Source organism: Xenopus laevis, chromosome 1S (assembly GCF_017654675.1).
Source record: "Xenopus laevis strain J_2021 chromosome 1S, Xenopus_laevis_v10.1, whole genome shotgun sequence".
Taxonomy (NCBI): domain Eukaryota; kingdom Metazoa; phylum Chordata; class Amphibia; order Anura; family Pipidae; genus Xenopus; species Xenopus laevis.
The window spans coordinates 52,831,268-52,856,108 of NC_054372.1; the positions used below are offsets into that span (position 1 = coordinate 52,831,268).

The 24,841-nt window shown below is 37.9% G+C and overlaps 1 protein-coding gene across 7 annotated transcripts in view; it reads right to left on the minus strand.

Annotated features, from left to right (window-relative positions):
• Positions 1 to 3,647: 3,647 nt before the first annotated feature.
• larp1b.S (La ribonucleoprotein domain family member 1B S homeolog) overlaps positions 3,648 to 24,841 on the minus strand; it is a 33,052-nt gene continuing 11,858 nt past the window's right edge. For 5 of the 7 annotated variants that reach the window (XM_018239456.2, XM_041579582.1, XM_041579580.1 and 2 more), the window contains exons 10-20: positions 23,821 to 23,995; positions 22,911 to 23,083; positions 19,564 to 19,926; positions 17,898 to 18,024; positions 17,107 to 17,288; positions 16,356 to 16,462; positions 10,416 to 10,576; positions 9,079 to 9,223; positions 4,880 to 4,989; positions 4,587 to 4,714; positions 3,648 to 4,476 (exon numbers count right to left, since the gene is read on the minus strand). In XM_018239456.2, the coding sequence (XP_018094945.1) occupies positions 4,246 to 4,476; positions 4,587 to 4,714; positions 4,880 to 4,989; positions 9,079 to 9,223; positions 10,416 to 10,576; positions 16,356 to 16,462; positions 17,107 to 17,288; positions 17,898 to 18,024; positions 19,564 to 19,926; positions 22,911 to 23,083; positions 23,821 to 23,995 (1,902 nt within the window). In that variant the 3' untranslated portion in view covers positions 3,648 to 4,245. The remainder of the gene's footprint in view (positions 4,477 to 4,586; positions 4,715 to 4,879; positions 4,990 to 9,078; positions 9,224 to 10,415; positions 10,577 to 16,355; positions 16,463 to 17,106; positions 17,289 to 17,897; positions 18,025 to 19,563; positions 19,927 to 22,910; positions 23,084 to 23,820; positions 23,996 to 24,841) is intronic. The other 2 variants (XR_005964888.1, XM_041579581.1) reach the window with 2 other exon arrangements.

The following is a 24,841-nucleotide window of genomic DNA, read 5'->3' on the forward strand; positions in this document are numbered from 1 at the left end:
GTAAAACTGTATATGTGTCCCCAAACAACGCTTTGTTTCCTTTGAATAGTCTGATCTTCATGTTAAGGTGGAATAGTAAGTGTGCTTGTGAGCGCACTTGTCTGCTGGAGCGGGGAGAGGTGTTTTCTGCAGATTTTGTAAATATGGGAACCATTTTAATAAAGCATGTACAATAAACCAAAAGACACAGCTAAACTCTCTATAAAACCAAAAAATTCCTCGTGTGTGCTTTATTTTCTCTCGATTCTCCCGGTGTGTTATACTTGGATATAATATTATTCCGGGAATATGGGTGTGGTATTTACAGGTGTGTTCACAAAGTAAACATAGCCAAAAAAACTGCCGATGCACATGGCAGATTTTCATGGTTCATACTCTAATTAAAAGGGGTGTAAAGGCAAAAAATTAAAATCGCATTTTTACTTTCGTTAATGAAAAAGAAATATATCTCCAATATACTTTTATAATTAAAAATATGTACTGGCTTTATAATAAACGTGACTGTATGCAGTGAAATTCCCCCTTCATTTACTTGCTCTGACAGCTGCAAATGGGAAACTTCAGACGGTCCCTAACTGCTCTCCAGGGAAACGATCATACTTTCAAATGGCAGGCTCCCCCTCCCCTTACTTCCCAGAACTCAATCAGCTTTGTTTGTTTCCCTGTAGAACAGCCGGTGACCATGTAGATGAATAATTCTGATTATTAATCAGTCTTGCTGTATTGGCTTCTGGCAGATATTATTTGATTTGTGCTGTTTTGATAATATATGACGATCCCTAAGCTTAACCTCTTAACTGAAGCCCAGACCACACTGAGCATGTGCGTAGTCTTGCAAAGATGGCAGCTCCCCGTGGCCAACTTTGAAAAAAAAATCTGTTTTTGATTAGGCATGTGGTGCAGTAAGTTCATGTTTATGTTTAGTATACAAAATACAGCATTTCTAGCCTTATTCTATTTTAGACTTTAGTTCCCATTTAAGCACCCCACCCCCCAGTTATACAATTATGTAAGTTGTGAGCAACTTTAGCAATAAATTTGTTTCCTACAAACTTGCCACCTGGTTATTGTATACAGATTAGTCTTAGAAAACAGGTTGTTTTTTCTTGATGCAGATGTCTATGAAGAGAAGAAGCCGTCTTAAGTGACAGCCACAAGAACCAATGATTCGACGTGTACTATATAGGCAGCCATCTTGTTCAATTGACTCAGGTTTTAGCACTGCAAATCCCTTGGTAGAGTCTTGCAGCGGGTCAGGTACCCTGTGGAATTAGGGGAGGATTTTGAGGTGCAGGTATAGATGTGGGTCAGGTTGCGGGTCTCATCTAGATTTATCTTATGTAATATGTCTATATTTTACAAAACTTGTTTCTGTCCCCGCCCACTTGATGTCACTTCCGATTTGCAGCACCATCACTTCCTGTTTAATGGTGGTCTGCGGGTTCTGGATAAGGCAGAAGTCCTGGTCGGGTAGCGGATCACAGTGGGTTAATATGTGGGTGTCGGGTCCAGGTCTTAGAAATTGGTTCCGCGCAGGACTCAAGCCTTGGGGGTTGGCACCACCTGTTGGCTGAACTACCACATTGCCAACCATTTACATTATGAAAAATAAGGGTTTTACTGTAACTTTATTTTTTAACAAAGTTGTATACAGGATGTTTCATTAGGATAGGGGTGCTGCTGCCGTGAGCCAATTTGAGACTCTCACATTTACCAGAGGTGGTAAAAAAATCCATTGTACTCTCTGCACTCGCAAAGCACCCCCCCTCCCCACACACACAGGAAAGGTAAGGGGTGGAGAGATAAACTGGGTGGTATTGCAAGAGCTGCCTCAGGTCACAGAATCACCCCTGCCATAGCTGTGGTTGTATGAATGAGAACTATAAAGTTTCAAACTGGAAGGCTGCAGAAAAACCAGCTGTAAGAAGTAAATAAATTACACTACAGCATGAAGGATGTGCGATCAACCATTACTGACTCTTGGTTCGACTGAGCTGTGTTAGAAGACCTTTGGCTTATACAGGTATGGGACCGGTTATGCAGAATGCTTGGGACCTGGGGCTTTCCAGATAATGAATCTTTCTGATCTTCATACCTTAAGTCTACTAAAAAATCATGTAAACTTTAAATAAACCAAATAGGCTGGTTTTGCTTCCAATAAGGATTAATTATATCTTAGTTCGGATAAGTACAAGGTACAGTTTTATTATTACAGAGATAAAGGAAATCATTTCTAAAAATTTTTGATTTGGATAAAGTTGAGTCTACCTTTCTGAAATACAGATCTTTCGGAATAACGTGTTTCTGGATAACGGATCCCATACCTGTACTATATACTATGGCAGGTTGTGAGAACTGGAGTAAGTGTTCAATCAAGGTTTTTGGTTATCATTGGCCTGTTACGTAGTTTTGTAAATTGAATCTTTCTCCAATTTTTCTTTTGGGGGCACATTTACTAAGGGTCGAATTTCGAAGTGGTAAAACTTTGGGAATTTGCCATCGAAATTAGATATTTGAAGTTTTTTTTTTTTTTTTTGAGTGAATTTAGCGGTTTTCAATCGAATTCAAATTGATCGATCGAACGATTTCCAATAAAAAAAAAACATTGACTTCCAAAAACTTAGCCAAATACTGGCTATAGGTTCTAGGAGGTCCCCATAGGCTAACATCGAAATTCGGCAGGTTCAAGGTGGCAAAGTCAAAGTTTTTTAAGGAGATAGTACTTCTATTTTCGAATGGTCGAATATTCAACGTTTTTTCAATTCAAATCGAATTTTGGCCTATTTGATGATCGAAGTACCCAAAAATTACTTCGAAATTCGAAGTTTTTGAATTCGAAAATTCACTTCGACCCTTAGTAAATGGGCCCCTTGGTGTCTTGGTATCTTTCATTGTCAGCAGCATATTTTTTTAAAAGTTTATCTAGAAAATAATATATATTGTTTTAAGACAAACTAAGCTTTCTGAATCTGTTTGGATTTGCGTGGAATTCCACTTCTGTCAAATGTAATCAAAAAGCTGCAACAGTGAAGTCATTTACCTAAGTACATTTCCGCTTTACACACTGGGAGTGATTCAGGCTTATTCATAGAATAGGACATAAAACTTTTTTGTGCTTGACCTGTCCTAGTCTTACTTTTTCCTCCTGTTTTGGACCACTGACTTGCTAAAATTTCATAACTTTTTTACAAAAATGTAATTGTAAGTATTGTTGTTCATTAAAATGGGAGGATTGGTCAAAGATCTGAATACTTTTTGTGGGGATGCACCGAATCCATTATTTTGGATTCGGCCGAATACTTTTTGTGGGGATGCACCGAATCCATTATTTTGGATTCGGCCGAACCCACGAATCCTTCACGAAAGATTTGGTCGAAAACCGAACCGGATCCGAATTTGCAAATTAGGGGTGGGAAGGGAAAAACATTTTTTACTTCCTGGTTTTGTGACAAAAAGTCACACGATTTCCCTCCCCAACCCTAATTTACATATGCAAGTTAGGATTCGGTTCAGCCGGGGCAGAAGGATTCAGCTAAAAAAGGCCAAATCCCGAACTGAATCCTGGATTCGGTGCATCCATAACTTTTTGTGAAGGAGCTGTATGTAGCTATTGAGGAATTAAAAACAAAAAGGCAAAACAGAAGCAATCATTTCAAACGTTTATTGACATGAATATTCCTTTCTATTCTGCAAAGAAAAATATATTAAAAAGTATTTTACCCGCTGGATGAATATACACCGTATTATACAGAGAAAGCGTTAGACTGTAAAATTCTCAACTCAAAGCCTCCCATTGCCCAAACCTGCTCAGCTAAAATTCATTAAAATTAAACTATAGGAGGAATTGTTATGGAAAACCTAAAAAGTCTAAAAAAAAAACCCTGAAATGTCTGTATTAGAAGAAAAACTTAGTTCTGCCTTAAAAAAAAATTACTATATTCATAAAAACGCCTTTTTATTTTGAAGGTTTATGTATGCGTATACTTGTTGGTAACATGAAATAATGAGGACAAAATAAAAAAGCATTGTTACAAATTGATTAAAAACAACCCCCGTTGTTTTGCATCTCATCACGGGGGTAATGTTTTATATACAAACAACCAATAAATCACATGAAAAATGGAGATTTTCGAACTTCGTTGTGCTCATTGGCAAGGCGTTTATTGTTTAGTGCTTAGGCATCAGTGTTCCTTGGGCTAAAGAACAGCTGTTCACTGCTATCAATGGCATAAAATACTGCCGAGTCTATTTCTCTTGTTGCCTGGTTATGTTTTGGTTGGAGGAGCCGCTGTCCCGTGAGCAGCTACTTATATCCTGAATGATGCCGACACTGGGAAGGCAACATGGAGGACCCTGAATATGGCTGCCAGGTAAATGCTTTTCAGCAGCCTTGGATGAACCTGAGCAATGTCTCCGTTGGCTTGTGTTCTCATTTGTTGCCGATGGTGTTCTCCCATCCTCTTCAGCAATTGGAGGCTGTCATAATAAAAGCCAACAGTAACATACATCCCACATGCATCCCCCAAAAACTGCAGCCTCTTTTGAGAATGATGAGAGCAATACTCCCTCAAGTATTGTCAACTTACATCTACTCTGAAGTCTTCAAGCCTCTTGAATTTGCTGAGGTAGCTTTGCAATTTTGGGTCGACGGACATATTCTTGGCTTGTGAGTATTTCAGATATGCCCAAAACTTCTCCAGCCCATAAAGCTGACCTAATGAGGAAATATTAGAGGAAAAAAAACAGAACAAACCAATAAATGGAAGTCTTTCTGTACTTTATAAAACAGAAAAAGATATTCCATTTAATCGCTACTACAGTAAGTAAGTTGCTGGGCCCTGGGAGGTATTTATTGATTGTGAACGGAGTAACACATTACCGTGTTCATAATCATTGATCGTTTCTTCCTGGAAGTCCTTGAATAATTCTTGCCGGAATTTCCTTTCCAATCCATAACTGTAGAACCTAAATAGACATTCCAAGCCATACCTGCAAGTAATACATTTTTACATTAGAACACAATTATTTAAACTATTCTTCACAAATATATATATATATTCCACTTAAGATATCAACACCTGGGTGCTCTAGGCTAAAAAAATATAATACAGTCCATCCAAGGTGCTGGCACTCTCAGGATTTTCATAAAAGGTCAAACGGTTGATATAGTGAAAAAAGATCAGGTTTATTAATCCAACGTTTTGGTTCCTCACAGGAACCTTTCTCAAGGACAAACAGTGCTCAACAGAAAACAGTTTAAATTAAAAAAAAAGGCACCAAACCTGTTGCATGGCAACCCAAAGCTCCACCCCCATCCTAAGAAGTAAACAAAACATGTAATCCAGAACCAAGTGAAACAAAAAAACGGTGTAGACATCGGGTGTCCCCAATGTCAGGATAAAAACATGCAAAATGGTCGTAACAACGGGTCCCTGGGTATATGGTTTGATTCGTAGACCCACTCAAGCATTTTGTATAAAGACACAATGGAACTTAGAGTGGGTTACTGGAATTATGTAATGTGCGCTCAGGCCACCCAATTGCGTGCGCCCATGGTATCGTAGAGGTGGGTGGACTATTCTTAAGAATAAGCCGCGGGTATTGGCAATAAATTCTATTCTGTTAAATTCAATACATATTAGTCACCGAGACTTCTTAGGTAATTACCATGTTCCCCATTTGGTTCCCCATTCAGCACTGTTCAGAGTGGGTGTACGTCACCTGAATCCTGCCCGTCTGTAGCTAGGGGCTATTGTGGACCAGAGACACCAATTTAAACACTAATAAAATTAGCACATTTACACTCTTAGTGGCACATCATCAGGTATGGCGATGTATAGTAAGGAGCTTTGGGTTGCCATGCAACAGGTTTGGCGCCTTTTTTTTTTTTTTTAATTTGAACTGTCAGTTTTCTGTTGAGCACTGTTTGTCCTTGAGAAAGGTTCCTGTGAGGAACCGAAACATTGCATTAATAAACCTGATCTTTTTTATATTTTTATATATACAGTAGGGGGTACATTATCCAATATATATATATATTGGATAATGTACCCCCTACTGTAATTTATAAAGATATTATGTCACCGAGGAGTTATGTGACCATATAAAAGCACGAGGCCGAAGGCCTATGTGACCTGCTTAAATACAGGTCACATAACTCCAAGGTGACTTCTAATATCTTTATAAATTTCAGTAGGGGGTACATTATGCATTATAATCTACATTTTGTGTGAAATGCCGGGAGGGGAGGGGGGGCCGGCGTCCAATTCTGGTCACCGGAGTCAAATTCGGGTGCGCCGGCATGCAATTCGGGCTAGCATAGTCAAATTCGGACGTGCTGCGTCACATTCGCCGGCCAGGGACACCATGTTATAAACAGTTCTGACATCAGAACGCGCTGTTTATAAGGATATAATGTACAGTCTGGTCACATAGGGAAATGCCCAGACTGTAGTCTTGACAAAGCTATTGAGCGAAATGCGTGTTGGATCTTTTTAAAAATCATTTTCTTAACTCAGGAGTGGTTGTGGTTTATGCTTCTTCATTTCTCTGCAATTTCTCCTTCTCTCTAAGCATCCTGGGATTTGTGGTTTTTGAGACAAGTTAATCCTCTCCATTAGCCAGGGTAGATTAATATACGAGACCACAGTCCCAGGTATTGCCGGCATCTCCATCTTTGTGGTGTCCCATAGATAACCAAAGTACAAGTTTCTTTGGGACAACTCCACCATCTATAGATTTAATTTTCCTAACTCAATGAATTGAGCTGGTTGATAATTTATGCCGTGAATTAGTCTAACTTTTCTTGTTATTTTATTAACACAAGTCACTTTCTAATCAAGTACTGGATTTCCATGCAGCATTAATTGATTGGAACATATGCACTTTAGATACCTCAATTAATGAAAGAGGTCAATTAATTGTATGAGATCATTGAGGATTAATGATGGATTATTATAAGCACTAGCCACTTTATAATTAAGGATTGAAGTCTAAGGAACGGTTTATTTATTGAAGAACTTGTACTTTAGATACCTCAGTGTATTGAAGGAGGTTTAATTTATTACACTAATCTATGGTTAATTAATTGTTAACGGTGTTAGTTAATGTTGGGTCATTGGGGGAACACCAAGCATATTGAAATCTAACCCTAATTAGGGAATGGTAATTGAACTCATTGGTTAATAAGGGGTTCTTTTTATATATAACTTATAAACCTAATTGGCACTGATATACATCAGACCCTGGTTTTAATTAAAAGATTTGGAAGTGGTTATTGCAGTTGGATCTAAATCACACCAAATTATGTCAGGGTGTTATCCCCATACAGTTATAATTGGGAAAGTACTCTGGAAAACACCATAAAACAATGACGTGGGTTATTCGCATGGAGGGTAGATCATATGCAAATTAGGGGTGGGAAGGGGGAATTTGTTTTTTACTTTCTTGTTTTGTGACAAAATTCAAGCGATTTACCTCCCCGCCCCTAATTTGCATATGCAAATTAGGATTCCCAAATCCTGCAGAAAAAGGCTGAATCCCGAACCGAATTTTGCATTCGCTGCATCGCCAATAGGGAAACCGTTCGAAGTGCTTGATTTTTTTGTGAAAACGTTCGAATTGCTCTATTTTTTCGTAAAAACATTAGACTTTTATGATTTTTTCCGTGAAAACTGTATAGAATTTTAAGGTTTTTTTCCGGAACTTTTCGATTTCTGTTTCGCGAATTTTGCGGGAAATAAAGACACGGAGAAAATAAATAATTGATTGCAGGGAGAAAGGTATATTATCCTGGGGACTGTTTAGAGTAATTTTGGGGGAAATATAGTGAATAAAGTACCCCCTCTTGTAAAATATAAGGATATTATAAGTTACCGAGGTGTTTCATGACCATATAAAAACACGAGGCCGAAGGCCGAGTGTTTTTATACAGGTCATGGAACTCCGAGGTTACTTCTAATATCCTCATATTTTACAACTGGGGGTACTTTATTTATTATAATACACAAATTTCAGTGAGTCATGTGACAGAAATGACATCAGAACTCACCGTTTATAACTGATGACATCAGAACTCACCGTTTATAAGGATATAATTTACAGGATATTCATGGCTTTTGTGTATTATAAAATGTTACAGCTTACTTATACTAAATAAAGGAAAAAAACATTAGTGTACTTTTGTAACGAACAATATGAAGAGTTGAGGATGTGCACTTTTGGGGAAATTTTTTTAATCATAGGATTGTATGTTGCCTCCCATCATTTTCAAGGATGGACCAGGATCCACTTATTTTGCAGCAGTTCACATTGGTGGCATCTGGGAAAGTCATTTGAAAACTAGTTCTTGCAGCACAAGCAACAAACGCGTTCCATGGCTTAAAAGGGAACAGTAAACAACTGAACAGGAAAACTCAGTTACCCATAACAATCAATCAGCAATTAGTGTTCAGGAGTCACTACCTGATTAAATAAAAGATCTAACTAGCCACATTGGCCACTGCAATATTGCAAATAACTTTTAGTGCATATTTATTATGCTGTGTAAGGGCTCTTACACACGGCCGTTCCAACCTGCGCTCCCCTGCGTTCCGTTTTTTGGCGTTCAGCCGCAGGGGAGCGCAGGAATAGACGCAAGTAATGATTTGAAATGGGGCTGTACTCACGAAGGCGCGTGTAGGCGCCGAACGCAGGTTCAGAAGCAACATGCTGCATTTTTCCTGCGTTCGGCGCCTACACGCGCCTTCGTGAGTACAGCCCCATTTCAAATCATTACTTGCGTCTATTCCTGCGCTCCCCTGCGGCTGAACACCAAAAAACGGAACGCAGGGGAGCGCAGGTTGGAACGGCCGTGTGTAAGAGCCCTAAGACAAAACTCACCAAGAAAAAAACAAAGCGGTGTAAAATATTGCATGCTGTGTGTAATTTTACACCATGTGAAGGCCAGATTTGCAGCAGTTATTTAACATTGCTTCCAGCGGAAGTCACTCTTTTTACACAGTGAAGACTGCTGATGTGTGGTGTTATCCTGATGTTTTTTATACAGCATAATAAATATGCCCCTTATGTGTGTCTTACCTGTAGTTTTCTTTTGCTTCCTCCACAGCAAGTTGTTTGAACTCCCCGTACATTTTCTTATTGAAGTGATCTCTGAGAAAGAAGGACCAGAAACGAAACAGTGTGTTCATCTCTGGGGACTGGCCTACTCCTAATCTTTTTCTCTCTAAAGAGACCAAAAAAAAACCAAAACAATGTAAAGCTATCAAATCACTGTCCTACATCATTTTTTTTGGTATCGGGCAAAGTAAATGTTTGGAACTATGCATAAATATATCATAAGCAATAGAATGTTACTCGTGCAACTGTCATGATTAATGTGGCAGCTGAAATATTTGGTTTCCTATAAAGGGACTGGCACACAAGGCCATTTCAGATGCCTGTCCTAAGGCTTTATTACAAATATGGTGTCAAAACATTTTATGGCACTTGATACAAGCACCATTAGGCCAATTCTTGTTTAGAAATTTCTTGCATATACATTTCCACTGCTGATTACCGACTGTAGCCCACTCAGGCAAGTGACTGGCATTCCCAATAAACCTTTATGAGGAAGAATGGCATTTAAAAGGGAAACTGTTGCAAAATTTAAAATGTAATATAAGCGCCATCATAATAAAATAAAAAAACTTTCTAAATACGATCAATTGAAAATTCTGCATTGTTTCTGAAATATTTTCACTATTCTTCTCTCAGCCTCTGTTTCTCTTCAATTAGGAGTTGGGTGTCAGTCATTGACAGTTAGATCCAATATATCTTATAAGGGGCTCGTTTTGCCTAGAAGATGTATTAGAGCTCACTCTGTTAAAATCACCAGACATCATGTCTCTCTACATGCAGAATTTATGCAAAAAGGCAGTTATTTTGTTAGATTTTGTTTGTACTCGTATTAGAGCTCATTCAAATAGATGATTCATCTGCTAGGAAAGGAAGTTATATTGGATCTAACTGTCAATGAATATCTGACACCCAACTCCTGCATAAAGACAGAATGAAGAGAAACAGATGCTGAGAGAGGGATAGTGAATTGATTATTTTAGAAACGGTACAGAACTTTTAATCAACAGTATTAAGAAAGTTTCTTATTTCAGTATGAGAAGCTTATACAAAATTTCCCTTTAAACACATACAGTATGTACTATGGCTTTTTTCTGCTATGTCCCCCAGTCAGGCTAGAAAAGCCAATATGGATTTCATTTATCTTTCAAGCAGGTTTTTTGTGTGTCTGTACCAGGGCAATTTCTTATTTTTGTAGTCAATATTGGTCATTTTTCAATATTATTAAAAAAATCCTCTCTGTCTGATTCTCTCTCTCTATGTGCACATAGTACAGGAAAATAAGGGGGGGTCACTCATACCATTTAAGCATCTACGTCGATATTTATGGTAAGCTTGCTGTGTAAAACCATTTTCTTTCAAAAGTTCATGTGAAGGATGTTGAAACTTTGGCAAAGAGTGGGGTGTGCAGCCATAGCTTCCTGTAAGTGGAGCACCTTCTGATGGAGAAGCATTTGAACTGCTGCAAGATAAATCATTTATCAGTTAATAAACCAGCTTGCATCATCTGCACATACAGTAAATATTTGGGTAGAAGAGCAGAAAATTACACTTGTACTGTTGTACTTCTGTGCTTTTAATCAAACTTAAAATGTCCATTTCCATCTTTGCTACTGTGCATTTCATCTGTCAAACTATACCCTAAGGGGCAGATTTATCAAAGGTCGAGGTGAATTTTCGAATGAAAATTTCGATTTGAGATATCTTTGTGTACTTCGACTAGGGAATCGTCCAAATTCGATTCAAATTTGAAAAAAAAATGGACTGTCTCTTTAAAAATTCGACTTTGACCATTCTCCATATAAAACCTGCCAAATTGCTATTTTAACCTATGGGGGACCTCCTAGAATCTATTTGGAGTGAATCGGTGGACTTTGAAAAATCAAATCAAAAAACTTTGAATCGAATTCGATCGAATGAATGTGCTATTCGAATTTGACCGAATACGGACCTATTCGACCAAAAAAAACGTTGACTTAATTTCGGTTGGTCTTTTTGAATTCAAATCAGTGGCGTAACTACCGGGGGAGCAGGGGGTGCGATTGGGCCCGCACCCTCGGGGCCCCCCGGCAGCTAGCCGCAACCATTTCCAGGTGATTCCGGGTGTACGGATGGGGGCGGGGGGCCTGGCTGTGCATCCCGCACCAAGGCCCGCCCCCCTCTAGTTACATTACTGATTTGAATTTCGAAGTTTTTTCAATTTGAAATTCGACCCTTGATAAATATGCCTCTAAAAGTCATTAACCTTATCCAGCTTACTTCACTAACAACCAGCAGGGCTCCATCCAAGAGAAACTTGCCTCAGATAGCAGCTCCCCAAAAGTTTCCGGGGGCTGCAAAAAGCAGAGTGCCTCTGCTGCCCTAACACCATTAATAAAACATACATTCCATCAATTCCAATGTCAATTGCAAGAGCTCTCTACCAATTAAACCCTAGCATTTTGCAACCATGTCCCGTCAACCCTCTGCCCACTTTAGCTCTTTCCATGTTAAAAACAAAATCTGTTCTACTGCGTACACCCTCATTTATGGGAATCCAAGCCATCAAGCACTTTTAAAGTTTATTTAAAATGTGTATATTGCAGCTTGGACATTAGTACAAAAAAAAACCTGTACCATTAATTTTGTGTTTAAAGAAAACTTTAAAAATCCAAAAAGCAGACGGCACTTCTGAAAGGTGGGTTTTATTGGAGATCCTGCTGGAAATTCCTGACGCGTTTCGGGAGTTATCCCTTAGTCATAGGTTATTAAGGGATAACTCCCGAAACGCGTCAGGAATTTCCAGCAGGATCTCCAATAAAACCCACCTTTCAGAAGTGCCGTCTGCTTTTTGGATTTTTGATGTATATACAGTGGGGACACTGTTTGACAGAGCACCTGTCTTGAGGGGAGAGCGGCGAGTTGGTTGCGGTCCTTTTTTTTCCCTTTTTTTCCCTTTTTTTTCTATCGTAAAGAAAACTTTACCCCCCAAAATATTAAGCAACAGATATAAAATTAAGTGACATATTTAAGAATCGTACCAAACTGGAATATATATTTAAGTAAATATTGCCTTTTTACATCTCTTGCCTTGAACCACCATTTCGTGATGGTCTCTGTGCTGCCTCAGAGATCACCTGACCAGAAATACTACAACTCTAACTGTAACAGGAAGAAGTGTAGAAGCAAAAGACAGTCTTTTAATTGTCTCATGTGACCTAACGTATAATTTGTTTGGTATGTTTGTGTGTACAGTGAATTATAGGATCCCAGGGGACGGCCCTTATTTTTTAAAATGGCAATTTTCTATTTATGATTACCCAATGACACATACTACTAAAAAAGTATATTATTATAAAAATCGTTATTTACATGAAGCAGGGTTTTACATATGAGCCGTTTTATACAATATCTTTTTATAGAGACCTACATTGTTCGGGGAGTATAGTTTTCCTTTAAAGGGCACCTGTTGGGTAAAATTGTTGCGGGATAACAGTAGTTTTTTCTTTTTTTTTTTTAAATGAGGAAGCTCCGTGTGCGAGAAGCCATGTCTGGTCACTCGCATGCGAATAATGAAAATGTGCCACGAATTGCTCATTATGCGTATGACATAACATGCGGTGCAGGTAGCGTGGGCATTTTTTTAAAAAAAAACTACCGTTATCCCCAACTGGAATGTGGCCTCTATTAGCCCGCACCTTTGGTTGGGTTTTATCCAACAGGTGCCCTTTGAGCTCTAATTATCTACTGTGCAAGAGCCAAACATGAAGTAGCTTTGGTTCTCCTGTTTGCCCTATCCAGCTCAAGAATTACTAAAAACAATACTTTTATTAAAACATTAGGACAAAAAGTATGTTCAGCAGAAACCCTATTCATTGAGTTCACATTGACTTTCAATGCTTCTTAAATATTTCCAACGTACATAAAACATTGAACAAGGTCAATGAAATCCATTAGTCATTGCACTATAGGAGGGCTGAAATGGCACGGCTACTTACAGTGAATTGGTAGGAAAGTCCATAAATATTTCCTGAAATGTCCAATGAAAACCTCTTACCCCGTTACTCTTGTATCAGAGCCCTGCAAATGCCCAGACAGGATGGCTATCAACAGTAATGTTTAATTTCTCACTGTATGACTAGTCAGGCTTAGTTGTTAAACCATAACGGACACTAAAAAAACCACTGCTCCATGATCAGCCAATGACAGTGAAGCATCGCCATTACTATGCCAATGCTTAAAAGGAAGCTACTGTGCACTCAAAGTGTCTGCTACACAGGTGATGTCTCTCCTCTACTGCGGGCAACTAATCTCCATGTGTGCCGTTACCTTAAAGGAACAGTTCAGTGTGAAAATAAAAACTGGGTAAATAGATAGCCTGTGCAAAATAAAAAATGTTTCTAATATAGTTAGTAAAAATATAATGTATAAAGACTGAATGTGACCGAATATCTAACATAATAGCCAGAACACTACTTCCGGCTTTTCAGCTCTATAACTCTGACTTAGTCAGCGACTTGAAGGGGGGGCCACATGGTACATTTCTGTTCAGTGAGTTTGTAATTGATCCTCAGCATTCAGCTCAGATTCAAAAGCAACAGATATGACCCATGTGGCCCCCCCTCAAGTCTCTGATTGGTTACTGCCTGCTAACCAATCAGTATAACCAAGAGAGCTGCAAAGCAGGAAGTAGTGTTCTAGCTATTATGTTACACATCCAGTCACTCCAGCCTTTATACATTACATTTTTGACTAACTAACCATATTAGAAACATTTTTTATTTTGCACAGCCTATTTACCCAGTTTTTATTTTTACACTAAACAATTCCTTAAAAGGCAGGGATCCCCAACCTTTAGAACCAATGAGCAACATTCAGAAGTAAAAGGAGTTGGTTAGCAACACAAGTATGAAAAATGTTCCTGGGGTCCAAAATAAGGTCTGTGATTGGCCATTTAGTAGTCCCTATGTGGATTGTCAACCTATATTGAGGCTCTATTTGGCAATACACCTGGTTTTTATGCAACTAAAACTTGCCTCCAAGCCTGGAATAATAATAATCACCTGCTTTGAGGCTACTGGGAGCAAGATCCAAGGGGTTGGTGAGTAACATGTTACTCAGGAGCTACTGGTTGGGGATCACTACCTTAAAGGGAAATTCAGCTAAAAAGTGCTTGAATTGGGATCAAAAATGTCGGCACCGAAATTAGCCCTGCCCATAAATATAAGCCACACCCACTGTTATACTAAACCTTGCCCACCAACACTTTTTCCGTTTTGGCCATTTTAAATCATTTAGCAATTTCCATGTTTATTAATACAACTTAGTCCAATGGCAATCAGCAGGTCACATTAAACTGGAAAACATCTCATGAGAAATGGCATTATTTTTACATATATTCCTGGTTGTTATAAATGTGACATGTTGGTTGCTGGTGGATTGTGATTGATTTGCTAGTGCAGCAATACCAGTGCCATTTGGAAATACTGAGCCATGATTCTAGTAGTCACTGTAGAAAATAATCAGTGTTAACCCCAGAAATGCTAGTAGCCACAATAGAAAATGGATGTCATTAACCCAAGAAATGCCAATAATCACCTTAGAAAATGGATAATCAGCATTAAGCCAGAATTCACTGCAGTAAAGAGACATTAACCCCAGACATGCCAGAAACACATAATGCACAGTTGACAGTAATAGGTAGTAATTGGCACCCCGAGTAAAGTAGTTACACTCAGAAATAGTAAATATGCACACCCCATACACATTATATAAAGCATTATATGAAATTGGAGTCAGTAGGTAATGGCACCACAAGCACATTGTGCATACTGAGAGACATTATTAGAATTCATATTCAATATGCATATCAATATTCATAAAATACATCACATTCATTATATACATAAGAACCAAGATACAAGAAACTATGGCTGTTGTCTAATCAACATAATGGGGACCTGCACTGTGACTGCAACCATAAGACAACACAGTTGACACTAAATGGATCAAAGCACATTGCTATGAACATAAGTCACCCAGGGCAAAGGACCACATTGTACGTGTGTATATATTATATTATTATATGTGTTTTTTTTACTTTATTTCTTACCTCGTCATGCCTCAGCATATGTTCCAACTGCCAAGAATGTATGCAATACATTATTTAGCAATTTAAGGGTTTTCTAAGGGGCCTAGCAAGCATTAGAGCTCCCTAGACTTGCCTAGGCAAATAGCACAGACAGGTCTCCCAGCCATCTCCCTCCCAGACAGATCACAGACATATCATAAGCATGTGTCTGCTATTGGGAGTAGTAATAAGAGCCCCCAGTGTTGCTCCCTTGCCTTTTACCCACACTTACCCCAATTCCCTAGGCATCAAACCCACCCAAGATGCCCTCCAGCCAGTGGATTGCCTCCCAGATGACAACATACAGCAGACATATCATCAGCAAGTGTCTGCTGTAAGGGCACATGAGTGCAGACCTCCAGCCCCACCCCATTTCTGAAGAGCTGCTCAGGGATGTTTCTGGAGCCTTCTTAACTTCTGCATTCATTCATAAATTCATATTGTTCATTACATGCACACTATTTCATTTGGGGTCTGTACATAGCACGTATTTCAGTAGCTCTATGCATATTGGGCATCAAACTGTTCAGTAGACCTCTGGCATTCATATTTTGGGTGACATGCCTTTGTATGTAAGAATTTATGCAAGATAAATGTCTCAAATTGCAACTTTTAGGCCGATTTCCATCTAAACCGATAATTTAGCAAAAGCTTTGGCGTTTGGAGTAGAAAGACAATTACCCATTTTGGATTTTTCAGTGTGTGTACTTTCCAAAAATATGTGGTTTTGGGGGGGTCACCGTCATTTTTTGTAGTTTTTACCTCAGATAAAACTGGTAGTATGTTTATAAAATTGGGTAAATGTAAGTCATCAAATACTTATGCACATGGTAGATTTTGGTTTTTTTACATGCCATGTACTTTGATAAACCTGTGTACATTGGGTATCAAACTGTTCATTGGACCCCTAGCATTCATAATCTTTAATCTTGGTACCTAATGACTTGTAGGAGTTAAAATGATGCAAAGTAGAAGCTTTGAGGTGATTTCTGGAAATCTCTCCAATTGGCGATTTGGGGCACTAATAATTTAAAAAGACAGAATGCGCATCTAAAACTAACTTTGTATAAGGAATTCTGTGAAATTATTAGTAACACACCAGAATATAAAAAAGAAAAATCATACTACTCACCTGACAGAGGAAGTCCGTGGCCTGTGTTCCTTAGAATCCATTACCCAACCAACATGGTACTCTAGAGGTGGATTAGTACTGTGTCGAGTTTTCCTCTTTCTTGGACTCTGCCAATGTAGTTGTGATTTATTTTTAAATTATAAAAACAATAGGCAATGGAAAGTACAAGCATTCTTAGTGATGCTTTATTGCTTCTTAGAACTTCCAGGTTAGCAGAAATTCTGATCACCTCTACTGCCATTGGCCATTAAAAGACCCTGTCAGGTTCACATTAAACCAGTCCTTTCACTTTTTATCCATTTCACATAAAACATATAAACATATATAATACACAAAGAGCCTAGAATTTCCACAGTACAAGCAGGACATAAAGTCACTGCTAGATCTCGTATCTGCCAGATGGGCGAAATTATTTTCGGCGAAGCAGGTAAGATTCACCCATCACTTAAAAAAATTCATCCAGCCAATAGGACCATGCCTACTTACTGCACACAGGACTTAAAAGTAGATGAAAAGGAAATGACTGTATATATCCTACAACCCATAATAGACAAAAGTCAAAAAGGCCATAATCCATAAGAATAAGTTCATAAAAAAATACACAGTCAAGTTCTAGGGTTCATTCATTAGACTCGCCAATCTCCCGTTGAGGAAAACTGCACAAAATGGTATGTGAGAAAAAAAAAAAAAGTATTTTCCTTTATAACATTAAGCAGATTTGATAAACATGAATCCCTGACAAAATATTTACCTTTACATCAATAGACCTTGCTTCTTTTACTACAGGATAAAATCTTGGAGCCTTATCTGAATCTTTCAAGCGTGGAGTACGAGGAGATTTTGGTGTTCTTACACAACAAGGCTGTGGTGATTGTATTACATCTGTGGGGTGGGATTGTGTAGTCACAGAGTCATGAACATTCACATTGCAAACTGTCCAAAAGAGACAACTGAATTTTGATAATTATGTTATAAATGTCATACATACTGAAGCACCAAGACAAGCATTATGGTTTTACAGTGTGTGGAGGGGTTTGTTTACAATATATCAGTAAAAGCTACTGCATTCCACCATTACCAAAAGTTGTGTAAATGCATGGGATAAGACTTGAAGTCCTTGTACAAAGCAGAATTTCCAGTATGCATTCATAGGGGCATATTTATTATGTTGTGTAAAAAAAAACAGCAGGATAATACACCACACATCGCCAGGCTTTGCCGTGTAAAAAAAATAAATAAAAGTGTAAAAATGTGACAGGTATTTTTTAGTGACTTCTGCCGGAAGCAATGTAAAAGAACGGCGGCAAATCTGGCATTCATTTACACACAATGATATTTTACACAGCTTTTTACATCTTTATTAGGCAAATTTTAGGTTTACACCCCTATGAATGCATACTGGAAATTCTGCTTTGTACAAGGACTTCAAGGCAACAGTTAATTTATCCGCACTGCAGAAAAGTAAAACTATAGAAAAGAAAGTGTTTCGGTTTCAATTATTCCATGTAGGTACTACAGATTGCTATTAAAAGCTGGAAATACCTTGTTGAAAAGTAGGTATGTTGAGCGGGGATTGTCCAAGCTGTTGCTCATTCTGGATTTCTGGTGCAAGGTTGTCAAACTCTTCTTTGCTAATAAGATTCAGTTTCCTAAAGTGTTCTAGCTCTTGCTTTGTGAAAAAAGGAAATTTAAGTTGTCAGCGCTAACATACAATCCTATATCGGAATATCTACTTAGTATACAGCAGGGAAGATAAGTATTGAGCAAGTCAACATTTTTTTGGGTGATGTGCAGTTCCATTTCTCCTCCAAACATTGTGTATGCAATGACATCTAAAGAGTTAGATTTTGGTCTCATCTGACCAGACTATATTCTCCCAGAATTTCATTGGCTTGTCCAAATGTTGTGCAGCAAATTTTAAAGGAGCTTCAACATGCTTTTTCTTCAGCAGTGGAGTCTTGCGCGGTAACCGTGCATAGAGGCCATGTCGGTTGAGTGCATTACTTACGTGCATGTACCTGCTAATTTAAAGTCATTCTGAAGCTCCCTGCGAGTGATCTTTGGCTCTTGGACAACTCTTCTGATTATTCTTTTGACTCTTGTCAGAAGGAGCACCTGGTTGTGACTGGTTTAGGGTGAAATGATGTTCTTTCTACTTCCAAATTATGGTCCCAACGGTGGTCACTGGAATATTCAGAAGCTTAAAAATATGTTTGTTACCAATGCCATCAGTATGTTTTGCAACAATAACGTTGCAAAGGTCTTGAGAGACCTCTTTGCATTTACCCATCATGAGATGCTGCTTGTGTGATACCTTGGTAATGAGAAACCTTTTTATAGGCCATCAATTAGGACTAAACCAGCTGATATTAATTTGCCCCGATAGTAAACAGGATTGTTTTGTAAATACTGGCAGATTTCAGCAGGTTTCTTGGCTTTCCGTGACTTTTTTGCACCTCCTTTATCTTTATGTGTTCAATGCTTATTTTCTGTGTCATTCCACATAACTTATTTTATGGGTTTATTTGTTTTGAGTTCTTTGTATGTGTGTATTACGTGGGTTGTTACAGACATATGTAAATTTCATGTCAATAGTCCCACTAGAAATAGATTTAGTGAGAAAAACACTGACATGTTCAATACTTATCTTCCCTGCTGTATTATTATATGTTAAACTGAATGTAATTATTACAAGAGAATATGGAATTTTTGAACAGCGTAAATGGAAGCTGTAGTATATGCTTTGCACACAAATGTTTGGCCTAAATGTATGATTATCTATGGGTTTAAGTAAAATTACTGATGGATCTTGTCAGATGATCTAAAATGGACTTAAAAAATAAAGCATTTTTACAAGATGACCTGAAACTACAGGCCTGTAGGGATTTGCCTGGACATCCCACAGGCTATGTAACTATGTAAGATATATATAGAGAAAAATGTTCAGCGTCAGCGCTTTAAGCAGTGATTTGGGGGTTAACTTACCCAAACGGGGGACCCGGGTGCACAAACTCCCAACTTTCAACTCAGGAAGGCAATATAGCAAATAAAAGTGGTGAATGGGCTGGCACAAAACAGATCACACTCCAAAAATAGATAGGAGTGTGATCCGGTTTGTGCCAGCCCATTCACCACTTATTATTTACTAAATTATGTGTTGCTAAAACATAAAATCAGAAAGTATTATATTTATAAATGAAATAGCTACCTTTGAAGGCACATAGTTCTGTTCCTCATAGTCAATCCATAAGTCTTGCTCATAATAATAAAGTCCATCATTAATGACCTTGGCCAATTCAGAAGTAATTTTTGCTCGAGAAATATGATTTCCTGTACGGTCACCCCCAGGATGTTTTTTTAGATGAGGAGGTGTTTGTGTAACAATTATGATCTTATTAAGGTCTTTGTCATCTATTTCGTTATCAGATTCATCATCAGACCAATCAGTAAATGTGTTTTTACGACCTTGCATATGCTGCAGCTCTTCATCAAACATAAAGTCCAAATCTTCTGGCTCAGGTTCATCGCACAACCGTAGTTTTGGAGTTATTAGTGTAGGAATATCTGGCTCCTGTATAGACAAATGTTTAGAATACAGTATTTGAAAACATGTACCAGTAAGTGGAGTAGCTTCATTAAAATAGACCAGTATTCATTTAAATTAGAATTCTGCTCTCATTTCTATTCTTTGTTTAGTTCATTCTTTTCACTCATTAGAACCCTGTAACATGACTGTAACATTAGAACAGGGATTGCAAAGACTTTGTGCAAACCACAGAGTTTTCCCTTGGTCTATACAGGCTGGTATATAGATAGAATTCTATACACAATTACAAAAATGTTAGTAATCAATTTAGAACTGTACATACAGTATAATAAAGGGATTCTGCCATGATTTTTATGATGTAGTTTCTATTTCTAAATTACACTGTTTACACTGCAAATAATTCACTCTACAATGTAAAATTTAATTCCTGAACCAGCAAGTGTATTTATTTTTAGTTGTAATATTGGTGTGTAGGCAGCCATCTCAGGTCATTTTGCCTGGTCATGTGCTTTCAGAAAGAGCCAGCACTTTAGGATGGACCTCTTTCTGCAGGCTGTTTCTTCTACTCAATATAACTGAATGCGTCTCAGTGGGACCTGGCTTTTTCTATTGAGTGCTGTTCTTAGATCTACCAGGTAGTCGTTATCTTGGGTTAGGGAGCTTCTATCTGGTTACCTTCCGATTGTTCTGTTAGGCTGCGGGGGGGGGGGGGTGATATCACTCCAACTTGCAGTAAAGAGTGACTGAAGTTTATCAGAGCACAAGTCACATGACTGGGGTCAGCTGGGAAACGGACAATATGTCTAGCCCCATGTCAGATTTCAAAATTAAATATAAAAAATATATATATATATCGGTTTGCTCTTTTAAGAAACGGATTCAGTGCAAAATTCTGCTGGAGCAGCACAATTAACTGATGCATTTAAAAAAAAGAAAAATTCCCCCATGACAGTATCCCTTTAAAGGAAAACTATATCCCCAAACAATGTAGGTCTCTATAAAAAGATATTGCATAAAACAGCTCATTTGTAAAACCCTGCTTCATGTAAATAAGCCATTTTCATAATAATATACTTTTCTAGTAGTATGTGCCATTGGGTAATCATAAATAGAAAATTGCCATTTTAAAAAATAAGGCCGCCCCCTGGGATCGTAGGAATCACTGTACTCACAAACCATACATGTTAGGTCACATGAGCCAATTAACAGACTGAGTTGTGTCTTTTGTTTCCACACTTCTTCCTGTTACAGTTAGAGTTGAAATATTTCTGGTCAGGTGATCTCTGAGGCAACACACAGACCATCACGAAATGGTGGCATAAGGCAAGAGATGTAAAAGGGCAATATTTACTTAAATATATATTCCAGTTTGGTAAGATTCTTTAATATGCCACTTAATATGATATGAACTATCTGTTGCTTAAGTGTTCATTTTGGGGGTATAGTTTTCCTTTAAGTAATAGAACCTGCTTTCTCCTGTTAGACATACAATGCCATTGCAAAATCTGTATTTAAAGTTTCAAATACATTTATCCAATTTTGCTTCCCCAAAATGTAATTAGGTGCACAATTCATCGTGGGCTAATTTACTAACATAGGTTCTAAATTCCAATCGATTAGCTTTAAACGTTTTACTACAAGTTTAAAAAAAAAAAAAAGCAAAGATTGTATTGGTTTCTATGGGTAACTGCACTGCAGCAACTTGGGCTTATTTATCAATACTGCAACCCCTGACAGCCGATTAAATTTTTGTTTTCATTGTCCTTCATGTAGCTGGCTGAAAAAAGGTAATTGCTGACTGGTTACTATGGGTTACTTCCCATCTTTCTCAAAAGCCACTTGCATTGAATGGTATGTGGTAAAAACTTTAACAGTGTCAAGGACTGCCAAGAGATTCACTTGGATACCACAGTTAAAGTAGTTTTTCGCCCTAATAGTTTAACTTAATAGCTATATAAAATTTTAATTCTAACAAAAGAAAATCTTTTTGAAGCAATGTGCCTCTAGAACATAAGCTTTAAACAAAGCTTAAATTCAACAAGGTCACAAGACAACATGATGGTCACCCTCCTCTACTTTACCCTTTTAAAAATGTCCCTGGCAAAAACACTTCACAAGAGCACTTAATATCATGGCAGGCAAGAGTGTAGTGCAGAGGGGTTAGGGGATGTATATTTGCACTTTAAGCAAACGCTGCCTTTAAACCGCTTAGTTTGACCTTCTCATAATGTGAAGCATTAAAGTGGACCTGTCACCCAGACACAAAAATCTGTATAATAAAAGTTCTTTTCAAATTAAACATGAAATCCAATTTCTATTTTTTATTTAAGCATTCATAGCTGTTGTAAGCTCATTTAAAAATCTCAGCTGTCAATCAAATATTGTCTGCCCCTCCTCTATGCCCGTGGCATAGAGGAGGGGCAGACAATTACTTTCACTTTCAATTCAGCACTTCTTAGATGTCACTGCTCCCCACACATTCCCCCGTTCTCTTTACCATATAACTGTGTGGCCAGGGCATGGGGATGGACATTGGGTCCCCCATTGTGGTGCAAAAACAAAATTCTGAGATGATGCAAGGCTTGTCTTAATAACAGTGTCCACAAAATGGCTGCTGCCTGCTTGCTGTAATTTTGAAATCCCAGACTGAAGGAAACAATATTCAAATAATTTATATAGTGTAATTAAAGTTCATTATCCTTGACTAATCTGATAAAATAGGATTTTGAATAATTTTTTTGGGTGACGGGTCCCCTTTAAACTAAGAGGAGAGTTAGTTCATTCTTCAAAAGACAGGGGAACCATTATAGCATGGGCAGCAATATAACAGGAAGTGGAGATTATTCTACACAGAAGAGTTTGCACAAGGACACTAAAGCTGACACAGTTGGAGCAGTAATTCACCTCTACCAACAATGCCAAACAAATTAATTTTTTTTCTCTTATGTTCACCATTTAGCCATTGTTTCATAGTTGTAAATATTATACACAATATTTGTTTTTTTTACCTTTGATTTGACAGGGGAGGGACGACGTCTTTTCTTAACTTCTATCCAAGGCTCAGAGTCCAGCTCTGGCATGCTTGTGGAGAGGACTTTAGGCATACTTTGTAAATTATTCAGTGTGTTACTTCCATCCTGCAAAAAAGAGCATTCTTTTCTTGGAGAATTCGGTACAGACCCTATGATTGCAAACAGAAAAAAAAAATTACTAAAAGCTCATACATCATAACAAATTTAACCCCTTCCATGCCAAAACACTTTGATAATGCATAGATCAAAATGCAAGCCAGAACTGTAAAGTTGTTCGTTCACTAGCAAAGGGGAACTAAACCCTCCTCTCACCCCTCCTCCCCTGGCTTCATTGGATTGACTGACAAAGAGGAACATGTGTATTGAAAGCCAAGCAGTGACCCTGGTCAATTTGTATGACCTTATTACTATGAGGCCACAGATCAGAAAAATATGTCACTTTGTCCTCTGTGCAGCTCTTCATTTAATCAGCAGGTATAGGGTAACAATTTATTTAAAGGCAGCGGAGGTTGGTATAGTTATGGCAGGGGCAGGGGCGTTTTACACACTAGGAGTTTAAAGAAAACACTGGGAATGTTTTTATGTTTCTTCTGGTTTTTCAGATTGGTTAAGGTGGCACAGAAACGATTTCTAACATTTTGCATTAACAATTCAGCCACAGCATAAATAGCTTATTCAGAAAAGTGTTTGTTATCCCAACAACATGGCAATTTCGAATCAAACTACATTTTTTTATAAAGAAAAATGTGCAAAACATATATTTCAGGCCTTTTTCAATACATTTTAAAGCATAGTTTCTGAACCTGTACCATTGTAAAGCGCCTTTTAACGGGCACCATAATGTGCGTTACTCCAGAAATACACAAACTACTGAAACAAATACCACCTGTACGAGACTCCAGTTTCTTCCCAGGTATAAATTCTGGACAGTCAATGAATCTAGAGAAGTCAGTATGTGTCAATTCAAAAGATGGACCACTTGGAATAGGCCATTTTTCAGGATCCACTTTTCTTCTTATCTTCTGATCTACTATTTCTACCTCGGCACTGTCTTTCAAAGCCTAAAATATATGTTAGTCAGTAAGGCTTTACATAATAATATAGGGGGGAGGAAAGATGGAAGTATTTTGCCACAAATTAAAACAAATATTGTTTTCCTTAAAACACATTTACTAGGTAAATTAGCCAAAATGTAATGCACTGGATCAGAGATGACAGAAATATACATCTTCCTCATCTGCCAAGCTATAGCCTGTTCCTACTCCTATTCATATTCTTAGGAAACAAAACAGCATCCTGATCCTTGAAATGGATTTATAATATGCATTTCCCACAAGTGTACAGTATGTGTATATATTTGATTGACTGCAGAAGTGATACCACAGCAATATTGTTAAGAGCGCCAGTGCAGAGACTTACATAGTTTGGCAAGACCACACTACGACTAAGGGTGGGGTGCACATAAAATTTCCTCGGCAGAATGGTCACCCAGACATAAAAATTTTACAGAAAGTGCCTCGTTTTTAATATACTGAAATAAAGTTGCGTGTGGTGTGATCTAGTACACAGATAATATGTAATGGCAATCTTTAGTGCCACTGATATAGCAATATCTACAGATAAAGGCAAAACCACTTATATTTCTTGAAACGATACTGACAATTATTAAGCCTGAGTTACCTTTTTTTCAGCCAATGTTCTCTTAATAGTAAGGTAAACCTAGCTGATACAAATCAAGTGAAGCCAGAGACTCCTCCACAGATGAAAATAATTATAGCTGTAACAGGACACTGCAGGGCTAAGGGTAAAGGGGATACACTAGACATATAAATTTTATAGATGTCCTTATAAATGTTGGACAGTTTATGCACTGGGCTATCATGGCTTTTATGAACAGTTTTTTTTCC